This window comes from Stenella coeruleoalba (genome assembly GCF_951394435.1).
Source record: "Stenella coeruleoalba genome assembly, chromosome: 2".
In the NCBI taxonomy this organism is placed as follows: Eukaryota; Metazoa; Chordata; class Mammalia; order Artiodactyla; family Delphinidae; genus Stenella; species Stenella coeruleoalba.
This window is the reverse complement of record NC_137147.1, coordinates 13,551,514-13,573,895: the sequence shown is the minus strand read 5'-3', so window position 1 is coordinate 13,573,895 and position 22,382 is coordinate 13,551,514. Positions and strand designations below refer to the sequence as shown.

Genomic DNA, 22,382 nt, shown 5'->3' with positions numbered 1-22,382 from the left:
TCAAAACTTAAAGCTTTAATGTACATCAGAACTAATATTAAAAGGAAGCTCCATGACTGCAAAAATGTGAGAACTGTTTCTGCAGGAAGTCCAAATCCAAGCATTAGAGAACTCAGGAAGGAGAGGAAAGGTTCATGAAATTTACAAAATATCTCCAGCCTCAAGTCAATCCTCTCTCAAACATCAGAAAAAAAGAAAAGGCAGGGGAGGAAACTAACAACCGCATACTTGGAAGATTCTTTTGCCACAGACCAGTCCTCATTTTATATCAGAGCACTCACACTCAAGAGAAACCTTTAGAATGTAATGAAGGTGGGAAAGAAAACCTTCTGCCAGAATTTACCCTTCAATGTACATCAAATTACCCACAGAGAAACCATATGAATGTAACACAAGCGTATAAGTCATATCTTACTAAATGTGAGCTAATACACATGGGGGGAAAACTCAGGATACTGAATGTGGAAGGTTTTTTCAGAAGTCAACCTTTATATCAGAAAACTCACTACACCTGTAAAGAACATGGGTAACCTTTCTTCCAGAATAACACCTGTCTGTACATCAAAGAACTGATTAAGGAAAGAAAACCTTCCGTGTGAAGTCAAATCCCTAATTCAGAACCAAAGAACACACATAAGGGAGAAAATCTTCGGGAATAATGAATGTGAGAGTGCTTTTGGCAAACTACATGTATTTATGTAGAAACACTACATAAGCAAGAGCAGCGTAAGACATGCATCCAGACAGAATCACTCACTGACTCTCAGGGGACTCCTAAAGGAGAGAAACCCTAACAATGCAAAAAATGCGGGAAATCCTTCTGCCAGAAGACAGAAATCTTTATAGACTGGAATATTCACATAGAAACCCAGAGAAAATATGTAAGGAAGGCTTCACCAAGAAGTTACAACCTAAACTGAACAGCAAAGAAACATTTGAATACTTTGAAAGCATGAAAATTTTTAACATGAAATTTAAAGCCTGGGGAAATTCTATCAAGTTAGGGAGTATGTCAAAAACAACTTCTCCTAGCAATAATATTGTTCGAAAAGTCATGTTTAATATGTGATACCAAGCCTGTATCCAAAAAATAATCTAGTAAACTCTTCTGTAAATCCAAAATTTATAAATAAAAAGATTTTTAAAAAGAAAAAAGTCAAGCCAGTCTAAAGGACACAGGAGCCAGCTCAAGGAGGCACTCAATGGCCAAATCTGTGGTAAGTGGAGCACTAAAATAATTAAGTAATGAATTATAAATCATTAAAAACATACAAATTTATGAGTCCATACTGATAAAAGAGAAATAGATTGATCAAGAAGATGGGAAGTCTCCTGCTTATAGTAAAAATGCCAAGGGCTAACTGAAAGAAGCACTGGGATTATAAAATGATTACTTTGCAATCATATGGCAAAAACTGGATCAGACAAGAATCATAAATGGATACCAAATCCAGGCGGAAATTTTGATGAGAAGCAGAATATCTGCAACATCGAACGTGTCTCTCCACAGGCTGCTGATTAGTTGCAAGGGAAGAAAATATAAAGAGAAATAATACAATGGAGAAATCCGACAACGTCATGACCGGTGATAAAATTAGTATCTACAGGAGACAGACAGACATTGTGTGCCTCCAGATGTGGTGCCCTGAGAGGGACATATCACCCAAATAGGATTCTGGCTGAGGGTGCTTAACCTCAACCTACTTACAGAGAAACGTCATGCAAACACAAGATGAGGGCTGTTCCTAAAAAAAGGAAACCGTGAGGGGTGAGCTATTTCCTCAACAATATCAATGTTGTAAAAAGGCAAAAAAAAAAAAAAAGGGCTCCCCTGGTGGCGCAGTGGTTGAGAATCTGCCTCCTAATGCAGGGGACACAAGTTCGAGCCCTGGTCTGGGAGGATCCCACATGCCGCGGAGCAACTAGGCCCGTGAGCCACAACTACTGAGCCTGCGCATCTGGAGCCTGTGCTCCCCAACAAGAGAGGCCGCGATAGTGAGAGGCCCGCGCACCGTGATGAAGAATGGCCCCCACTTGCCACAACCAGAGAAAGCCCTCGCATAGAAATGAAGACCCAACACAGCAAAAATAAATAAATAAATAAATAAACTCCTACCCCCAACATCTTCTTTAAAAAAAAAAAAAGTCTCTAGAAATATCCCAGATTAAAGGAGCCTAAAGAGACATGATACCAAGGACTAATTCCTGTATTAAATGAGGAAAGATGCTAATAAGGACATAATTAGATCAAGTGACAACATTGCAATATAGACGGTAAAGCAGATAAAGACAAGTATCAATATAAACTTATGATGGGTGTGCTGTGGTTACAGACAGCTCAGCGAGAGGATGGAGAAGAGGCAGAAAGTGCAGAAGAGAAGGTAGATGGGGTAAAATATGAACAGTAAGTGAATCTGGCTAAAGGGTATACAGCTATTCTCTGTACTATTTTTATCTTGCAACTTTCCGTAAGCCTCAAATTACATTCCCCCAAAAAGGAATTTTTGAAAAGCCAATTCAGCATGCTCTGGATCCTATCTCCTCCAACAATAGGTAGTTATCTCTCTGTCTCATTTGCCTTTCCTCTCCTCACTAGATCATTCTGCTAAGCTTAGAAACATCTTCTTCATGTTCCAAAAAAAGGCAAACAAAAGCAAAGCAAACAGCTCTTGATCCACAGCTACTGGACCCACTGAAAGACTTATCTACTCACATTGTCACTTTGCCACTTTCCCTTTATCTTCAAACCACTGCAGCCTGGCCTCTGCCCCCATGACGTGGTGACACTGCTCTTCCTAAAATCACCCGACACCCCCAGGTTGCCAGCTCCACGGATCCTCTTCAGTTCTTTTGCTACTTAACCTTTCAACAGCATTGGACACTGTTGACCATACCTCTTCCCTGGAATAGTCACTCCTCTTGGCTTTTGATTAAATACTCTTGATTTTCCTCTGGCCCCTCTGCTCCTCCTAAGTCTCCTTTGCCATCTCTTCATCCCCTACCTGACTTTTAATGTTTATAGTTCCTACGGGTCTCAGTCTACACTCTCCCTCAAGGGGTCTCATCCACTCCCATGGCTTCAAAACCATCCAAACGCTGATGACTCTCAAACTTATTTCTGTGGCCCAGATCTTTCCTCTGAATTCCATACTCATACAGCTCAATTGCCTTGACATCATCGACCAAAACCTCTCAAACTCAACATATTCAAAACTGAACTCTTGCACTCCCCAAACCCTAAATCTTCTCCCCCAGTCTTCCCATTTCAGGAAGTGCCACTTCCACTCACTCAGCTGCTCAAGTCAGAAAACCTAGATCATCTGCGGGATGTTGAAATTATCAGCAACATTTTTTCTTTATGCTTTTCAGTGGTTTAAAATTTTCCTACAATAAACATACGCTTGTGAATACATTAATTAACTAAAATTAAAAGAACCAAGCCTTGTTCTTTTTGTGTAATCAGAAACAAAACAAAGATTTGCTTAAACATAATGCTTTATAGCCTCTATATTTGTTCTTAGTTGTAGTTTCATGAATGTCTAAATAAGAGTACTAAAAATGAACTTTCACATTACCGGAAGTGTTTGGATCTACTGAGGACATCACAGAATCAGCTTCTATCTAGAAAAGAAAAAAGCATAGGATATACAATTTCATCAAATGTTTTCACAGTACAAGTACTTAATTCCTGGGGTGCGGGGAAGGAATGTATTTTATGAGAAACCAACTTTGTTGAATCCAGCAGACAAGTAACATCACAGGACAGCTATAATAGTCATTTTTCTCTTCTATTAATAAGATACCAGATGCTGATCTACTACAGACTCTGATGGCCCCCAAAACTTTACTGCATTGACCAAAACAGTTTATCATATAAAATCAACTTGACTGTCACATATACAGAATAACCTAAAAGGTAACATTCCTGTTTTAGACAAATACAAGCAATTGTTACAATGGGCTCTATGGGTTTAAAATTTTTTTCCTGACTGTAATAGTAACATGATTTAGAAAACATGAAAAATATTTTTTAATTATGAAGAAAAACATCTAAAAAACCAGCCATCCAGTGAAAACCATTGTTAACATTTAGGCCTAGTACAGCTTTTTTTTTTCCCCCTCCATGCATTTTTAAACATATTTGAGAATACACTATATATTAAGTTCGGGGACCTGCCTTCACTGAATATTAAAACATAAGTGTTTTCCCACATTGTTAAGAGAACTTTATAAACATCATGGAATTAGAACCGTGGCAACATCTGATGTAGCTTCTCCACCTTGGATTCCATGCCCTGCACTTCCCTGGTTCCTCCCGTCCCTCCCAGACAACCAGTTCCCAGTGCATCTTCTTCATGGAGTCCCCACCGACCCTTAAATGTGGGTACGCCCCCCATGTTCTCCCCTCAGGACACTGCCCTTCACACTCCACATACTCCTTTTGGGCAATGCCACCTCGGTCTCATGCTTTGAGCTACCACCTGTGAGGAATCCCAAATCTATCTCCAGCCCTCACCTCTCCACCCAACTTCAGATTCCTACACCTAAGGGAGGTGGCACAATCTGAGAGCAGATCTTTACCACCATCACCTCAACACCCAGCACAGCACTAAAAAAGGAATGCACTTGGGGTGCTTCTAGACTCCTCGAACTTAATATGCCCCAATCTGAACTCACTGCCTTTCCCCCAAACCTACTCCTTCTGAATTTTCTTATTTTCTTATTTAGTCCTGTTGTCACATCACGCTGATACGGCCACCACATGCAACCATGAATCACCAAGGCATAACTTCTCCCACCGCCACAAAGCGCTCCCAGACACTTCATATCAGAGTCTACCTCCGCTGCTCTAGATGATGCCCAGATTCCTATTAAAGTTACCACAGAATTAGACCCTTCTCCTTGCCCTCCTCCCTTTCTGTTCTTAATCTCTTCTCTATCTTAGTATTTATCAGAGTTTTATAAGTCTCTCTACACTAAACTGTGAACTATTTCAAAGTAGGGTCTATGTTTATTCACCTTTATATTTCTAGCAACTAGCAAGTGCTCCTTTTATTAAATGGGAACACAATAAATTTCATTCTGTAAACATTTTCATGAATGCAGAAGTGATTTATTATTTTAGTGCCTTACTGCTTCATAACCTGCATTCAGTAAATATTTCGTTTGCTGAAAAGCAGTGTTTAAAAATAAAACCCCAAGTTGAATGAGGTAAAATGGCACTAGTGGGCTCTACGTTTTTTAAGGATATACAGTTGTTTCAATGTCACTTTTATACATACTTCTACGTATGTAAACATATCTTCACAGTTTACACTTTCATTTGTATCTGCTGGGCTGGATTAAGCTTTGTTGTGATTGTGACCAATATTCAGGCCACGTGAGCACATCTTATCACATCACCAATTCGTTGTAATAAATGTTCAATGTACACCAAAAAAAAAAAAACAAAACCCCAAACCTCAACCTATTATAAGAGGAAAAATCTGTTAAATTTCAGAGGGAATACATTAAGTGTCACTTAATAAAACTTCATGATTGTTACAAATGATCGTTAAGTGTATAGGTGATTTGCTATATCAGTATTTCACTGTTTAGCGATCTGCAGTAAACAAGCATTTCCTTTGATTAAAAAATAAAATCCAAAACCTCAACCAAAAGTAAAAATCTGTTAAATTTGATGGTGTGTATGTATGTATGTTACCATATCTCTGTACTTGTCATTAAATTCCTCACTTACATGTTCTAAAATTAAAATCAAGTAAGTAGATCCAAAGGTGATAAAGGTAGAATGAGACCAGATATCTTTCCAGCTGGACCTGGGTTAAATTCAATGCTTCAAAAGCTGAGTCCACTTAGCTGACCTGCTCTGGAATTCCAGCTGAAATGACTGCAGGTTAACAGGAGAGCTGCAATTTCTGGGAGCCAGCCCTGAAGCTCCATAATCAACATCTCAGTAACTAAGCAACCCCTAGCAGTTGAACCTACCTGGGTGGTTCATGGGACATATTTATATCAACAGAACATATTAACAGTGAAGTTGTAATACATTTAAGCATAATGAAGAACAGAGAAGTGGGACATCACGTGATCCCTGGCTTTACAGGGCCCGCAATCTGACAGACAGGTAGAGCCCACTCATAGGGAACAATTGGGCCAAAGTAGTTGCCCAGCCACTTTGTCTAACAACAGCAGGAGGGATGACATTCCAGGCAGAGCCCTGAGTGCTCCCTCTGTTTGATGCCTGCAACTGAATTTCTTAAACCTGGCCAAGATCTTGCCCCTGATTAATTCCAGTTCAGCAGCTTAACAAGAGGGATCCATCACTAGAATGGATGTAACAGACAAGAGGAGCAGCACAAGGACAGGAGGCATAGGAAACCTGTCCTACTAAAATGGGAGATTCACTGAAGTTCAGCTCAACTCTCCTTAATTAGTGCAACCTTTCCTGGAGAGCAATGCCCAACAAAATTTCAAATGTACCTAGCACTTGTATCTCTAGGAATTTATTCCCCAGAGATATATCCACAAGCAGAGATATAGTTATAAGAGAATGCTCACGGCAGCAATATTTGTAGGAATGAAAAATAATAGAAACAACTGAAATGACCAAAACAAGGAAACTAGCTAAAGAGAATACTAAGCAACTATTTTTTTAATGTGGGGTGTGTGCTTTTATGTTCTTCTATTGTGAAGTGAAAAAAGCAAGTTAAAATAAAATAGGCATACTATGCACCCACTTTTCAATACAATGCTAGGCGTGTTTGTCAATACATAGGAAATTTTGGGATGATACACAATAAACTGTTACTAATGGTAACTCCTGAGGAGTGGGACCCTTTGGTAGGGAGGGAGGGGATTTTACACCCAACTTTATACTTTTCTGGACCATTTTAATTATTTGACTATGTAAATGCATTATTTTCATAATTTAAATGGAGCAAAATTTTTTTTTTAATTTAAGAAAAAAAAATCCTGCATGTCACTTCCTCTGTGAATTCCTTCTGTTACCAACATCCCACTCCCAGGCTTCCCTCTTGGAACCTCACTAGCATCTCATACTTAATATTATTAGCAGCCTGGTGACTTAGTCTTGATGGATTCTAATTCATTCCTGAGTTGGATTCTTAAGACAAAAGTAAAATTCAGCACTGGACACATCTCTGAAATTGCTCAAAAGGCAGCGGTTTGCTTCATAAACATCCTAAGCTAGCCCTCTGCACTTTATTTAGAATCCATCCACTATTGTATTGTCAGCCCAGTCCCCAAATACAAAAGAAAGTTCTACCTTGGAGGGCTTGTATCCAAACAGCATTACAACAGCAACTTTAAAGTCCTCTCTGCTTAGATAGCCTTTGTTTTCTTCATCGCATGCTTTAAATACCTAAAGAACAGCAAATATCTTTAGTTAATAAGACAGAAACTGTTTGTTCTATTATTACTAACTTATATTAAGTTTAGACCTCCCAAACCTAAAACTTAGCCAAGAGTAGGGCTGGGAAATGGAATTTCATTATCCTAATTTTAATCCTCAAGAAATCTTAACCTGCTGGGACTTCCCTGGAGAACCAGTGGTTAAGACTCCTAGCTTCCACTTCAGGGGGCACGGGTTCTACCCCTGGTCGGGGAACTAAGATCCCGAATGATGCCCCCAGGGCCAAAAAGAAAAAGAAATCTTAATGTGCTAAAATTTACTCCCCCCAAAAGTGCAAACGACTTAATCGCTGGGTTAATTCCTTTAAACCATTCGAATAAGTTCTACCGAAAATTCAATCCTAGAATTGGGAAGGTGAGGCAAAAGGCTGGCTTTGAAAGGCGGGAGGAGAGATGGAGATTACAGCTTGTTATACACAGACTATGTCGCGGAGAAAAGAAGGAGTTGGAAGTAGAACACTGGACAGGGATCCAGAAGCCTTGCAGCCCTAGCCTCGGTCATTAACCATGACACTTCGGAAGGACAGTCCAGCCCCTATCTGTGCAACAAAGCTGAGTGAGAGCCAGGCGGGGTGACGGAAGTGAAAGTCCCGGGTCAAGTTTAAGTCCGAGACAGCCCTCCGGGCACTTACTTCCACCCACTTCTTGTGTTCCGACTGGCTGGCTTCCCACGTCCGCGGCCGGGCCCCGGCCTGGGAGAAAAACATCGCGACAGCCACACGGCAGTCGGGACGCCTGAACTCGCGACCTCTGCGGCCTACTCCCGGCTTGCAGCGACAGCCCGCCAAGCTCCCCGCAGTTCGGGAGGCTGAACTTGGCCGGGTACCTCCAACGTCTTCTCCCATTGGACGGCCTGCGAGCCACTGGCGTTGACCCCGCAGCTCTATTGGCCAGAGACTTTGTTTAATAACGTTTCCTTGGAACAGCCTATGGCGGAGGGGCTTCCAGGCCCGCCCCCAGCCTTGGCTCCGCCCCTCTCGCCCCTTAAACTCCTGGCGCGCGGCTATGGATCCCGCACATCCAGGTGCTGTTTCAACGTGTCCTGCATGATTCTTCTCATTTTCTGCCCCCACACCTTGTAGTAAATTACTTTTGATAATTTTGATCAATGGCACTATGCTAAACATTATAGGAGACACAAAAAGAGTGTGAACAAAGCATAAAAGGAACCAATCAAAACAAGACCGGGGCTCCCGTGCAGATCAGCAAGTCATTGGAATCGAGCCCTCCAGGGTGGCTACTGTGTCTGTTCCGTCCTCCCTATAAGCCTAGCACTGAGCACGGTACCTGGCACAAAACAGACTTTCAATAAACGAACCAAGTGAGCCCTTAGGACGTTTATCCCAAGTTATTTCATTCAGTCCTCTAGGAGAGGTGCCTGGTGTGAAGGAAACTCTGAGAATAATATCAACAGCACTGAACCCAAATTCCACAGCAAACATCTTATTAAAGGCAAGGAATATGGCGAGGGTTCCGCTTTGCAAAGTAGTTTATCTCAGACCTCTCTCTTCTGACGAATCAGTAAGATTAAAAAGGCAACACACACACACACAGGCACACGCGCCTGTTTCAACGAAGAAACGGGCATTCGAGGTTGACTCTAAGGGAGCTCGTTTAACCTTTTATTTTACAGCAGGTTTTACAGTCCGCTCCCCCCGGAGAACCCACTCCTCCCGGGACACCGGTCTCAGCCCTCAGCTTCCTCGAACCTCTCAGGTGATCCTGTCTCTGCCTTTAAAATACCCACCCCCTCCCACCCCCCCCACACCCCCCACCCCCGCCACACACACACCTCGAGCTCCGGGAGTCTGAAGCTATGAGAACCTCTGCAAAGCGGATGAGTTTTGCTAATTAACTACGGGAGAAGTGAGGGAAATTTCTTTTCCTCTCTCCCCCTTTTAGGAGACGCGCCCAGGAGATGAGAAGGGAGCTGGAGGCGGCCAGGTCTTCTCTTCGCCCCTTCCTGCGGGAGCGCCCCCTCAGCCCCTCATGAGCCGGAGGGCTTTAGGACCCAGCTGCGGGCGTCCCGGAAGGGGAAGGGGCAGGGTCACTCTGTGCGCGCTGCCGGCTGGAGGGTTTGAAGCGCGCGCAGGCGCGAGTGGCGGCGGAGCGGCGGGATCCTAGGTGGCTGCGCGTTCTGGGGGCTTCAGGTGAGTGGAGGCCGCGGGTTCCGGGGCCTCCGGTACGCGTTCGGCAGCTGCCCGCGCTTTTGCTCCTTCCGGCCTGGAGCGCGGGCAGCCGGCGTCCGGCGAATTCTTGAGTGTCCCGCGGGGCTGGAGGTGGATGCGGAGGGAAGCGTAGCATCTTGTAAAGACACTAGGTAGGGTCCCCTTCTGGGCCTCGGCTTCCTCCAGTAATAGTACCTCTTTGGCGCGAGCAGCTGCTGCTTGAGGAGACCATAGTCCTGCTGGAAGGGCCCCTCTCCGCGGATTCTTATTCTGGCTCCTCCACGTAGTAGGCAGATGGTCTGGAGAGTTAGTGATAGCTAGCATGTTGGGCGCTTACTCTGTGCCAGGCACTTAACCTCTGTGTTTAGGCTCCCCATAAATGGAAACAGTTGTGAGCGTGAAATGAGTGTATGCTCCGTAAAGGTGAGCGCACAGAAAACAGTGTACCCCGGAATCAGCCCACTTCACTCCATCCCGACTGCCTTCATGAGCTACCAGAGTCCCTCCAGGAGCCGCCTCACTTCGACTTTTGTCTCCCTCCAAACCATTCTCCATACAGAGTTGCAGGGAACGTAATATTTTAAAAAAGTAGATCGGACCAAGGTACTCCCCTTCAGTGGGGCCTACGGTTCTTAGAATAAAATCCAGGATCTTTAACTTACTCCTGCCCACCCCCTTCATCCTGGACCACCTACCTGTCTTCCTTACCCAAGTCTTTTTGTGTGTTTTTGGAGTTACTACACCCTTGTTCTGGTCGTTGCAGGTTGGGTTCCCTCACTTGGAATACTCTTCTTTCCCTCCCACACTTTTATTTGGCTGATTCCTTTTCACCCTTCAGAGCTCACTTAGATGTTAAATTCAGGATAGTCGAAGGTAAGGGCATCCCTGTTACTCTCTCATACCTGTAAAATATAATGAATATCTATAAAGATATCTTGGCTTTTTTTGGTTATTTTTGTTTGTGTCAGTCTGTTCCTTCCTCTTTGAAATAGAAGCTTTTCTAGGACAAATTGTTTCTATGTTGTTAATTTCTTATTCCCAGGGCTTGGCACATAGTAGCTGCTCAATAAATATTTTTCGAATGAACATACTCTGGGAGGTAGGTATGACACCCATTTTACAGAGGAGGAAGTTGAGGCTCAGCAGTTAAGTAATTTGCCTAAGTGCACATTTACCACCTAGTAATGACTGGATTTGAAATTGGAGTCATATTTGCCAACTACTGGCCACACCTGGCCTCAGTTGAGATTGACTCCCATGCCCTCCTGATGGTCTGCAAGCTCTGTAAGTAGGGTCAGCTGGAAGTGTAAAAGAAGTAGCCCAGCTGGGTCTGGGATGGTAGGGGGAGAGGAGGAGCCAGCAGCTTTAAGAGGAGTATCCATTTGCATCCACACATTTTTTTTTTAGTATCTAATAGACACTCTAATGTTATGAGTTGGCATCTGGTGGTAGAATTTCTTTAGATTTTTACCCTCCTTGGCATTGTAGCTTAACACAGTGTTTGCCAAATTTCAGTAATGTGGTCGGTTGCTTCCTCCCCAGTTTTGTCTCACTATCAACATCTGTATTACTATTTGTGTAATATTTTCATTTGAACCCACTTTTACATAAACACTATCTTTTAGAAGTAGACTTCAGTTATTGTAAATGTAATGGAGCCATAAGATCCCTTCTGTTGATGTTAAACCAAAGTGTTACTGCCTGCAGAAGAGCCCAAAATCCGTTATTTGTTCAAAAGCAGGAATAGAGACATTTCTACAAACAGCTTTCTCCTTGATTAAACTGAGACATTGGATTGGAATAGGAAAGGGAGGTACTTTCATAACGTAATGTTAGTTAATGTCAGGTCCCAGTCACCTCTGCTTTGGGAAATACTGCACTTTGCTGACCCACTGAATGTCAGCTCTCAGAGTCAGCCCACCTGTGTGGTAATTCTGATCCTGGTGTCACCACTTACCCAGAGTGTGGTGTTAGACCTGTGCTGTGCGAGACACTGCCCAGGGAAGACAAACCGTGAACAAACAATTGAAGGAAAACACTTAGGTTCTATCCTTGTAAAGCTCTATGACTTGAGTATAAAAGCTGTCTGAGAATGCAGAGAATCTGGGCCTGTGTGACAGAGAAATGAAATTCTGATCCTGAGACCAGATCCAGTCCTCCAAAGTAGAATCAGTTGCTGGTTAAGCTTGGTGTTTACCAACAGCTCCTCTTCAACAGCCTAAGCGCCTTGACTGCATAGAGAGGCTGGTAACCAGCTAGGCTTAATGATTTGTTACAGTTTTATTAGCATATTGCAAAGGTTTTTTTGCCTTTAATTGGTAAATAATCTCAGGCACATTTTGGATTGTGAGTAGATCCAAAATTTAAACCATGTATAGAGCAGACAAAAACCTTTTTTTTTTTTTCTCTAGGAAACGTCTTTTTCAAAGCTTTATTTTTCACCCACTTGTCCTTTTTTGGAAGGAATTCTCTGTCCTCCCCTCCCCCACCCCACATGCGGTTCTAGAAAGTGTAGATAATGATAAAACTGAAAAATTTAGAAATCTCCTAAATAGCTCACACAGTCACTAAAGACGAATAAATATTTTCCTTTTAGAGTTCTCAGGATTTCTTAATTCCATTTTATTTATACGTAATTGATCTGGGAAGAGGGGTGGTGGTGATCTCTAAGGTCTGCATACAGCTCCTTTTCTCAGGCTGGGAGCTGAACCCTTTTTTCACCTAAAAACTCTGAGAGCCTCTCTTTGCTTTAGGATGGGGCAGGAATCTAGGGAGAACAGGCTGAGGAATCTCAGTTGAAGATTCTATTACTCATTGCCTAGCTTTAGAGCTGGTTTAGAATTCAATGGAAGCTAGAGCTTACAGCACAGTAGTTTTTCCAGAGATGGTTCTTTTGTTCTTAAATCATTTTTCAATTACAAAACTAACTGACAAAATGGCTCCTTCAAAGTGAATTGTGATAGCAGTCTCCAGAGTCTAGAACGCTAAGGGAACTTAAGTTTTAAAAAAACAGTCAAAACAAACAAAAAACTGAGCTGTTTAAGTAGGTGTTAAATAGTAAGTCTGTCTTAACCCCTTTCATGGGAAAACCTGGTTCTCAGATCCTGTTAACTGTAACAATACAGTTCCAACAAGCTTGATTATCTGGTGTCTTAACCCTTATCAGATTAGAAACAATTTAGGGGGAAAAACCTACTCAGAGTTCAAACAGCCCCTAGAAGTGGACTGAACACAGGGGGAAAGGACAGAGAACTTTTAGAAAAGAATACCTAGACAGAGTCTAGGGCCCCTATTAGAGGAGCAAGTGTCTGCGTCCATCTGTGGTCCCTACAGTTGTGGCTGCAAAACACTGTCCATGCCAGGTGGGCTTAATAGTGACCCTGGGCCATGAAGAACGAGTCAAATTATTGTCTAGATGCACTCTGCTTAAAAGCTCCTTGAAATGTGTAATTTACAGGAGAAACCTTATCTGACTTGGTCATAAATTGAAAAAGGTGAGAAGTTGTACAAAGTGATAGATACCTTAAAAAATATATACTTTTTAGCTTGAAATATGAAAGTATATTCATTAGCAAGTCTTTCAGTGCAGAATTTAGCCTTTTTTAAGGAGTGGGGGTTATGCTGCAGTCTGTCCTATATCTGCACTCATAGCAGGTCCTGCTTACGCTGTAGAGCAAACATGTAGACACTCTGTCCACGATCTGAGCACAGACTCTTGAGTTGTGTAATTTTCCTCTGGGTCTTGTACTAAAGTGTTTGTTTTTTTTTTTAAATCACACTAAGGAGCTCTTCTTTAGTTATTTGGGAAATCTACTTAGATAGCCCTTTACTCTTGAATTGGTGACATTTTGTAGGTAAGAAAAGCAAAAGTTTCATGTGTTTTCCTCTTTTGAGAGCAAGAAAGTAGAAGTTAAACTGTGTGGTTTAGAAAACAAGTAACGTTTTGCTTTAGTACAAGTTCTTTCTCTGCAGGTTTTCATGGTTTGATTTAGGATTAGATAATCATTGAGTCAGTTGGGTCCTCATGGAAGCATCCCTAGATAATGTATATATAGAATTGATCATTTGATACTGTCTGGAGGATTTCGTTAAGCTCTATGGTAAGTAGCTTATCTTGGGGGAGTAAGAAGTAGTCCCTGAAGTCCTTTGGGCTCCCATACCTGGGTGAGGAATAGGTGATAAATTCCAATTTGACCTTAAAAATATGAGCATAGTCAGGATTACTCCTGAAATTCCTTAAACTGACCTTAACGCCAAACACCTGTTGGAAGCTTCAGGGCTAAGAGTGGACATTTTTGTTTTGGACTTTGGCTCAACTCCATTTCCTCAGGCATTTAAGAACAAGGTCTAGGTGGAAAGACAAAGGGAGAGAAGCAGAAGGTGAGCAGGATTTTCGCCATCACTTTATTTGCCAAGTTCTCACGGCAGATTGTGGTGATGTGCCGTGAACACCTACAGAGCCGCTGATGTTAGTGACACGTCTTGGCATCTGGTAAGTGTCAGGTGTGCTGTATGTGTCCTAGAAGCTCAGGACACGGAATTTGAGAGCAAGAGCATGAGTGTGCCGGTGGCCTGATGGATGGGAAATAACGAAATTTCCACCTTTCATTTCCAGAGGAAGTGTAATGTCTCAAGAAGGCAATTATGGGAGGTGGACGATATCCAGTAGTGATGAAAGTGAGGAGGAAAAGCCAAGACCGGACGAGCCATCTACCTCTTTTCTTCCGCACGCTGAGCAGGGAGCAGCCAGTGAGCCAAAGTACACCTGTTCCGAGGCTCGGAAAGCTGCCCACAGGAGGAAGATCGCACCCGTGAAATTCAGCAGCACAGATTCCGTTTCAGAAGCTTCACCTCCCAAAAGGCAGAAGGGCGGTTCCCAGGAAGACCTGGGCTGGTGTCTCTCCAGCAGTGAGGATGAGCTGCCACCAGAGACGCAGCAGAAGCAGGCTGAGGACACGGGGGTCAAAGAGGAGAAAGGCCTCCCTTCTCCCAGAGATGGTGCTGTCCCGGGAGCTGAGCATCACAGCCCCTCAGCCGGCCACGGGCTTGAAACGTCAGGGGGAGGCCAGGACATCTGGGACATGCTGGGTAAAGGGAACCCCTTCCAATTTTACCTCACTAGAGTCTCCGGAATTAAGCCAAAGTATAACTCGGGAGCCCTCCACATCAGGGGTGAGTGAAGCCGGGGGTCTGGGAGCTGCACGTGTGGGGCTCCCCCTCGAAAAACAGGAGGGAAGCCTAGAAGGGATCTCTTAAGAACCCTCTGAACTTCTCTCAGGGGGAAAAGAACCCTTTTTGACAAGCAGATGCATTCGTCTGACAGCAAACGGGAAGCCAGCGGGTGTCTCCCAGAGCCCTGCAGGCCACCCTGCTGGCACCCCTTGCACAGTGCTTAGAATTACTTAACTTGTAATTTAAAGGTTAAACTCGGTCGCTGACACTTTATTAACCAAGTAGTCAGCCCTTGACAGCAATAGTTCTCTCTGGTCCCTGGACCAGCAGTGTCAGCACCACCCGGAGCTTGTTGAACATGCAAATTCTCGGCCTCCTCTTCAGATTCCCAGCACCAGACTCTGGGAGCCTGGCCCTGCAATCTCCTTTAACGAGCCCAATCAAGTTTGAGAACCGTTGCTTGAAAGCCTGGTTTTGGTTCCTGGCGCAGAAGCAAAACAAGAAGTGCCCTGATTTTTGGTTGCTGTGGTTAGTCCCCAGGGAGTATCTGTGTGATATTGTGATGTATACAGATATTTGGTCTTCACTCTGGTTATAGTTGGGGTTTGGTTTTGGTTTTTGTCCCAGGTTCCTGAAATAGCTCCAAGGTGATGAAGGGTGAAAGGAGCATCTTTTGTTATTCCTAACAAGCCCCTTTCAGCCACACCGGAGTGGAGTGTATGTTAATGCGATGACTTTCGGAAAGCCCCTAGGAAGGGGGGTGCTGGTTGCCTGGGGAACCAGCCTGGTGATTAAAGCTGGAACTTTCAGCCCTAACCTCCACCTCCGGGGAGGGCAGAGGGGCTGGAGATTGAGTTCACCGCTAAGGGCCACTGATTTAGTCAGTCTTGCCTGTGTAATGAAGCCTCTGTAAAAGACCCCTCACTGGAAGGGTTCACAGAGCCTCCAGGTTGGTGCCGACGAGGAGGTGCTGGGCCGTGGCGCACCTGCAGAGGGCATGGCCGCGCCCCATCCCCCATACCTTGCCCTGTGCATCTCTTCATCTGGCTGTTCCTGAGTTGTGTCCTTTTATAATAAGCTGGTAATCTAGCGAGGAAATTGCTTTTCTGCGTTCTGTGAGGCCTTGCAGCAAATTATCGAGCCCGCGGAGGGGATGGTGGCAACCCCCAATTTATAGCCGGTCGGTCAGAAGCACAGGGGGTCCGGACTTGTGACTGGCATCTGAGGTGGGGGCAGTCCTGTGGGGTCTGATGCCACCTCCGGGTGGATGGTGTCAGAATTGAATTCAGTTGTAGGACGCGCAGCTGGTGTCCGTGGAGGATTGGTCTGTGTGGGAAGCCCCCCTCCCTCCTGCTACACTTGGTGTCAAAAGCTTTGCGTGCAGAGAGGAAACAAGGGTTTCCTTTGAGAGAACGGCAGGGCCCCTAGAATCCCAGACACAGGGCCTCACCACCTGCTTGCTGTGTTGGTAATTAACAAAGGACCTAACATTCTTCACAATTTCTGTTCACTCACCTTTAAACTGGGGATTCAGAAAAAAGGGAGATAACACATGAAGTGCCCGGCACAGTATATTCACGTGGCAGATACACAAAATAAACGTTGTCACCCGTATTTCACATTACCTTTCTTGCCCGCATTCAAGAATAGATTGTGTTCACTGTTAATAGTGTTTTAATTATATACCCAATGTATAATTACATCTTATGTGATGTATAAATGTTGGTATATTTAATTCCATACTATAAAGAGTTTGGTTCTACAAGGTGTTTATTTTTCCTTTTTGCAAATGTCTAGGTGCTTTGCAGAAATATATAAGATAGATCTCAGTGTTTCATTTTATTTGAGAGAGATTGAAACAGGAAATAGAGAACTATGCAAGGTTTTGCTGTATATAATAAAGTGATAAAGACTGGCTATTAGCACCAAGATACGGAAGAAGGAGAGGTAACATGATAGGAGCTTTTATATAGATTATCTCCTTTAATCCTCGAAACAGCCTTATGAGTAGATGTTACAGTTGTCCTCCTCGGATAGGTGACCGATCTGCAGAGAAGTTAAATAACCTGCCCAAGGTCATAGAGCTGGCAGATGGCAGAACTGGGATTTGAATCCAGGCATTCCAGCATCACAGTGCGTGCTCTTAAGCGTTTGGTGTACCACTCCAGCAAAGGCCATAATTGTAGGTTGTTCAGAAGATCTCATGGAGGAAGAGGGACCTCAGATGGGCCTTGAAAAAGGGATAAAATTTAGAAAGGTAGAAAGAGGAGTGGCAGTGGGGGCAAAATGGGGCCCCCACGTTGCAGTTTCTCTCTTGATTGTGCAACTCTCCCTTTAAGCTTCCTTAGAGGACTTCTTCGTTCTTTTAAAATCTTTGTGCCCTGGCATTTATCTCCATGTCTGGAGGCACTCAATAAATATGGGACAAATAAGTGAACGAGCCCAGTCTGAACCCTCAGGGTTGGATTGGTGGCTAGAGCGGAAGCGCTGGAGCCAGACTGTCTGTGTTCAAGTCCCGACCCTGCCTGACCCCAGCTGTGTGGCCACGGGCGGCCCCCTAAGGAGAGACTCTCCATCTACAACATGGGAACGACAGACCCCCACGGACAGAAAATGGCTGCGAGGAGTGAGAGTTAACACGTGGAAAGTACCAGGAACAGAACCTGGCACCCGATGGGTCCTGTCCACGTGAGGCTGTTATAATCGGTGGTGGCGATGAGGGTTTTGTGCTTCCTCTCAGGGCATAGACATGGCTTTCTGTTTTCTCTGAAGTAAAGCCTGAGTGGGTGCAAGGTGGGCCCTCCTTAGAGATGACCTGGGTGCTAGAAATATGAGCTTGGAGCTGCGGGGGCCTCTGTCCTCCCTCCACGGGAAGCAAGAGCCCTCAGGCTCCAGAGAGCTGTCTTGCTAGTCCCAGACTGGGGAGGTTTCCTGGCGAGAGACTTCAGTGAGTACTTGAAGGAGGTAAAAAATTAAGAGATCTGGAAAGAGGAAGGACGCTCATCGTTATTGTCCTTCTTGGCAGTTTGTAAAATTGCCCAGTCATCCAGTACTAAAGTTGTAGATCTTGATTTTCCATTATGTGTGGTTAAATAATACTGATACATAATAAATATTATTAAATAGCCCAGGGAAATTTTCTCTTGAATTTTATGGAACATTAAAGTCTAGTCTTGTAGTACCTTTTCAGTGCATCATTTTCTAAGCCAAATTCTCGTCGGTGACTGTTTAATAAGTCAGTTGTGATTATTATTACTAGGTAGTCTTTATCAAAAATATGAAATTAGATATAAATGTTTTGTCTCCCCAGATATTTTATCTCCTCTATTTGGGACACTTGTTTCTTCAGCTCAGGTGAGTTTACAGTTGTTTCTTTGGACGGAAGGGGCAAATAACTCTGTAAGAAAGTGAGCGGCGGGACCTGTGGGCCGGTCCTGTGCAGGGTCCCTGAGATCGCACTTACCTGGAGGCTGGCGCCAGACGCCGCGGTTGTGGGATCCATCAGCCTGGAACGTGGATGCACGATCACTGGGGCTTCTGACTCTCGATTGGGCCCTAAGGACTGGCCGGGAAGTCACTCTGGAAATTCCAACCTGAGGGACTTCTCTCTGGGACACTAATAATCTCACAGGACTCTGGTGCAACTCCCTGGGAGTGTGGGTAGAGAGGTGAAGGCCATGTCAAGTTTGATTTGATTTAGAGAAGTAAATGAGAAATTTCCTACACCCTCCAAAGAGAAGTGAGCAGAAGTTATGGATGTGGGTACGTCTGCATGTTTGATTGACGTGTTTGATTGGCAGCTCTCCTGCCTGACAGAGCTGGTCCCTTTGCGTTGATAAATCACCTTCACGTGCCACGCTCTCCAGCAAATAGAACAAGGTCTTGTGCCTAAAGAAGGCAAAGCTTTCTGTGTGCTCCATGTTCTGCTTGGCGATGGGAATCCTGGTCTCCAGATGGAACGTGGGGTGAATTTGTGTGTGTTCTCCTGGCTAGATTGAGTCAGTATGTCCAGGAGGAGGTCCAGGGATTACCCAGGCCTGGGGAGGACCCCCGTGGGTAAGTCTAGTCCAGAACCTGTAATCAAGGTGTAATCGTCATAAGCCTAGTGAATGTCCAGTCGCAGATGCCTGTTTACAAAGCTAGCTCATAAGTTAGGCTGAAAGGAAATGTTCTTTTCCAAAAGTGCTTTTTATAGTCATCTAGGGGAAAAGGGATAAATTTATAAGCCCCATTAATCAGAGGACTCTTAGAAATATTGTAAAAAGACTCAGTTTACAAATATAAATGCTGCCAAAGCATGCAGAGGTAATTTTCTGTTTTCTCAGGCACTCCCGCACTGATTCAGAACCTTTGAATGGTGTATTCCCTTCAAGATGTATTTTAGCTTTGTTTATGAGTATTGTAGCAAATTGTCCATGTTTATACATAATATATGTGGTTCATCATTAGAGTTTCTTTGAATTCAATAACCAAACACTTCTCCTTATAGACTGCTTTTCTGAATTGCCCGTGACTTCTTTTCTTGCCCCCATCCAGTTTAACTACTGCTTTGATGTGGACTGGCTCATAAAACAGTATCCACCAGAGTTCAGGTGAGTTCCACAGAGTGACGGATGACGTCATAACTGTAATGCAGCCTTAAAACACAAGATTTGTGTTTCTCAGGCAGCTGCCGTGCATCTTCTTTGAATATTTCTTTTGGAACTATTGAAATCATAAAAACGTTAAGTTATACTGGGAAAACAGCATTTTTTGATATATTCTAACTAATCACAAGCCTTCCTAATACAGATTTTAGCGTGTCCTTCTGTTCTGTCCAGAAGTAGATTAGGACAAATTTCAGCCCAAATAAAAGAATTTTAGGTCCAATGTTAATATGAAGGAAAAGGTCACTGCCACCTGCGTTCTCGACCTCCAAGCATGCCATGCTTCACTGGGCACATCAGTGCTGTTCTTTTTTTGAGACTCTCTTGTTTCACAAGTGATTTTTCACGTAGCTTAGGAGTTAATGCAGGGGTCATAGGGCCTTCCCTTACCCAGATTATGGAAGTGATGGGTTTTCAGTCTGTCTGCCTCATGTTAGGCAGTGCAAACCAAATAAATATGGCATCCCATGGTGACATGCCATCTGTCCCATGTCTAACACATGGGCGTGGCAGAATCCCATAACAGCAGGTAAGGTGGAGGAATACACATGCAGGAGAATGGTTGTCAGGGTCCTCAAAGTCCATGGTGCATTTAGCACGTCAGATTGTGGGAAGCTTCATTATTACTAATAGATAAAATGCTGGGCGTTCCCTGGCAGTCCAGTGGTTAGTACTCGGTGCTTTCATTGCTGTGGCCCAGGTTCATTCCCTGGTTGGGGAACTAAGATCCTGCAAGCCACGAGGCACAGCCAAAAATAATACTAATAGATAAAATACTGTTGAAATTTCCCAAGCAGCTTTGGCACTCAAGGGCTCATATTTGACCTGTAACACGTAAGATTAGTTTCAGCTGCATGTAACAGAAAAGTAGAAATAACAGTGGCTTAAACAGGAGAGAAAATAATTTCACCAACCTATTCAAAGTATTGGATGATGCCCACCCACATTAGGGAGGGCGATCTGCTTTGCTGAGCCACCGATTCAAATGGTCATCTCCTCCGCAAGCACCCTCACAGACACACCCAGAAATAATGTGTTTTGGGTTTTTTTTTGGCGGTACGCGGGCCTCTCACTGTTGTGGCCTCTCCCGTTGCGGAGCACAGGCTCTGGACGCGCAGGCTCAGCGGCCATGGCTCACGGGCCCAGCCGCTCCGCGGCATTTGGGATCTTCCCAGACCGGGGCACGAACCCGTGTCCCCTGCATCGGCAGGTGGACTTCCAACCACTGTGCCACCAGGGAAGCCCCAGAAATAATGTTTTATCTGGACACCCTTGGCCCAATCAAGTTGACACACAAAATTACCCATCACACTGCCTTTTTGTGATAGTTTTTAGAACACCAGTAAATCTGAAGTAATTAATGAGGACTTCAGCTTCTGTCAATAATGTTTAATCTTTTATTTTTTAAAAAGACCTGATAATCTGATAACAGGAATCGTTTCTAGGTAACACATGCATGATTATCTCTTACATTATTCTCTGTACTGTGTTTCTAGTTGTAAAATAGAAAATTTTTTCCAAATAGAAACAGACCGGGAAGGTGTGTTTCTTAGTTTTATTTTACCTGACATATTAGAATAAAGCTATCAGGTTTAGGGGTTAGGAATCAGTCCTGGATGTGCGTTTTCTGTCCTGTTTTTTTTTTTTGTTTTGGTTTTTTTTTTGCGGTACACGGGCCTCTCACTGTTGCGGCCTCTCCCGTTGCGGAACACAGGCTCCGGATGCGCAGGCTCAGCGGCCATGGCTCACGGGCCCAGCCGCTCCGTGGCATGTGGGATCTTCCCGGACCGGGGCACGAACCCGTGTCCCCTGCATCGGCAAGCGGACTCTCAACCACTGCGCCACCAGGGAAGCCCCTGTCCTGTTTCTTTTTAGTTGAGTGTTGTCCCTTCCCGTGTGGCAGAGAATCGTTCTGCATGTGGTTGATAATTGTGGAAGTTGTTCATCTTGCTTGATTGCTTGTTGGAGAAAAATCCAATTTTTGTTTTGTTGGGAGAGCTTATAAAGGTATATTGATTTCTAAGGCTTATCTCGCTTTGAATTAACCAGAGTAGATCATGGTTCCTTTAAAAGCCCTTTTAATCTATTCCTGCAGAATGTTTTTATATTGTCCTTTTGAATTTAAAAATAGGGCATTTTCAATGTGCATTGGGCTCTGTTGCATTGAAATATCACCAGCTATTAGTGAAACTACATGCTGTGGGCCTGGGCCCCTTCACTTGTATTCTGGCATCTGGTGCAGGACCTTGCTCACAGTAGGGGTTTAACATATGGCTAGTGAGGAAGTGGTCTATTGTTTGGGCCAAGAGAAGGGAAAGAAAAGAGCATCATACTAGACAACAATGATTGTATATCTTTTAGTCTATCTGAATTTAAATATATTAACACAGAGCTGATGATGTGCCCTTTTGGACGAAAGAAGATAATTACTCGAGGACTTTCTTGAATCACAACCCCTCCAGGTCACAGCAGAGCTTCAGGCTCAGGCCACAGGGCTCCATTATAAACGTAACCAGTTACCGAAGGTTAGCCGGTCAATGTCCTGTGCCGGCCCCCTACTCAGTCACCACACAGGCCAGAAACAGATGTCGGTGGTCAACGACCCTTAACTGGGTGCCAGTTCAGCTTCATGAATGATGGATTTTAAATACGCCTGATCTCTTTTTCAGGAAGAAACCAATCCTGCTCGTGCATGGCGACAAACGCGAAGCAAAGGCTCACCTACATGCCCAGGCAAAGCCTTATGAAAACATTGCCCTCTGCCAGGTAAGGTACTCATTGCCCTTCGAGATCATGCTTAGTCTGAGAGTTGGAAGGAAATTGAGACCTTGAGTCTATCCACCCACCTAATGCAGTAATCCTCTCTCCAGCATCACCAACAGACATCTCTCCAGCCTTGGCTTAAACGCTTCCTGAGGTAGCTCATCCCATTTGTGGGTAGCCCTCATGGTTGAAAGACAGA

At 44.1% G+C, this 22,382-nt stretch overlaps 2 protein-coding genes across 19 annotated transcripts in view; one reads left to right on the top strand and one right to left on the bottom strand.

Annotated features, from left to right (window-relative positions):
• EFCAB11 (EF-hand calcium binding domain 11) overlaps positions 1-9,330 on the bottom strand; it is a gene marked incomplete at its 3' end in the record, with an annotated part of 228,093 nt that extends 218,763 nt beyond the window's left edge. For 10 of the 12 annotated variants that reach the window (XR_013827350.1, XR_013827351.1, XR_013827352.1 and 7 more), the window contains exons 1-3: positions 8,067-8,257; positions 7,289-7,384; positions 3,576-3,621 (exon numbers count right to left, since the gene is read on the bottom strand). Coding sequence is in view for 9 of the 12 variants with exons in the window: in XM_079915047.1 (XP_079771173.1) it covers positions 3,576-3,621; positions 7,289-7,384; positions 8,067-8,141 (217 nt within the window). Of the gene's footprint in view, positions 1-3,575; positions 3,622-7,288; positions 7,385-8,066; positions 8,258-9,226 lie in introns of those variants that run through there. The other 2 variants (XM_079915049.1, XM_079915046.1) reach the window with 2 other exon arrangements.
• A 177-nt stretch (positions 9,331-9,507) lies between these two features.
• The window catches only part of TDP1 (tyrosyl-DNA phosphodiesterase 1), a 73,659-nt gene continuing 60,784 nt past the window's right edge, over positions 9,508-22,382 (top strand). For 6 of the 7 annotated variants that reach the window (XR_013827348.1, XM_079915039.1, XM_079915042.1 and 3 more), the window contains exons 1-5: positions 9,508-9,584; positions 14,218-14,774; positions 18,085-18,128; positions 19,311-19,366; positions 22,090-22,186. Coding sequence is in view for 6 of the 7 variants with exons in the window: in XM_079915039.1 (XP_079771165.1) it covers positions 14,228-14,774; positions 18,085-18,128; positions 19,311-19,366; positions 22,090-22,186 (744 nt within the window). In the remaining variant the exon portion in view is untranslated. The remainder of the gene's footprint in view (positions 9,585-14,217; positions 14,775-18,084; positions 18,129-19,310; positions 19,367-22,089; positions 22,187-22,382) is intronic. The other variant, XM_079915038.1, reaches the window with a different exon arrangement.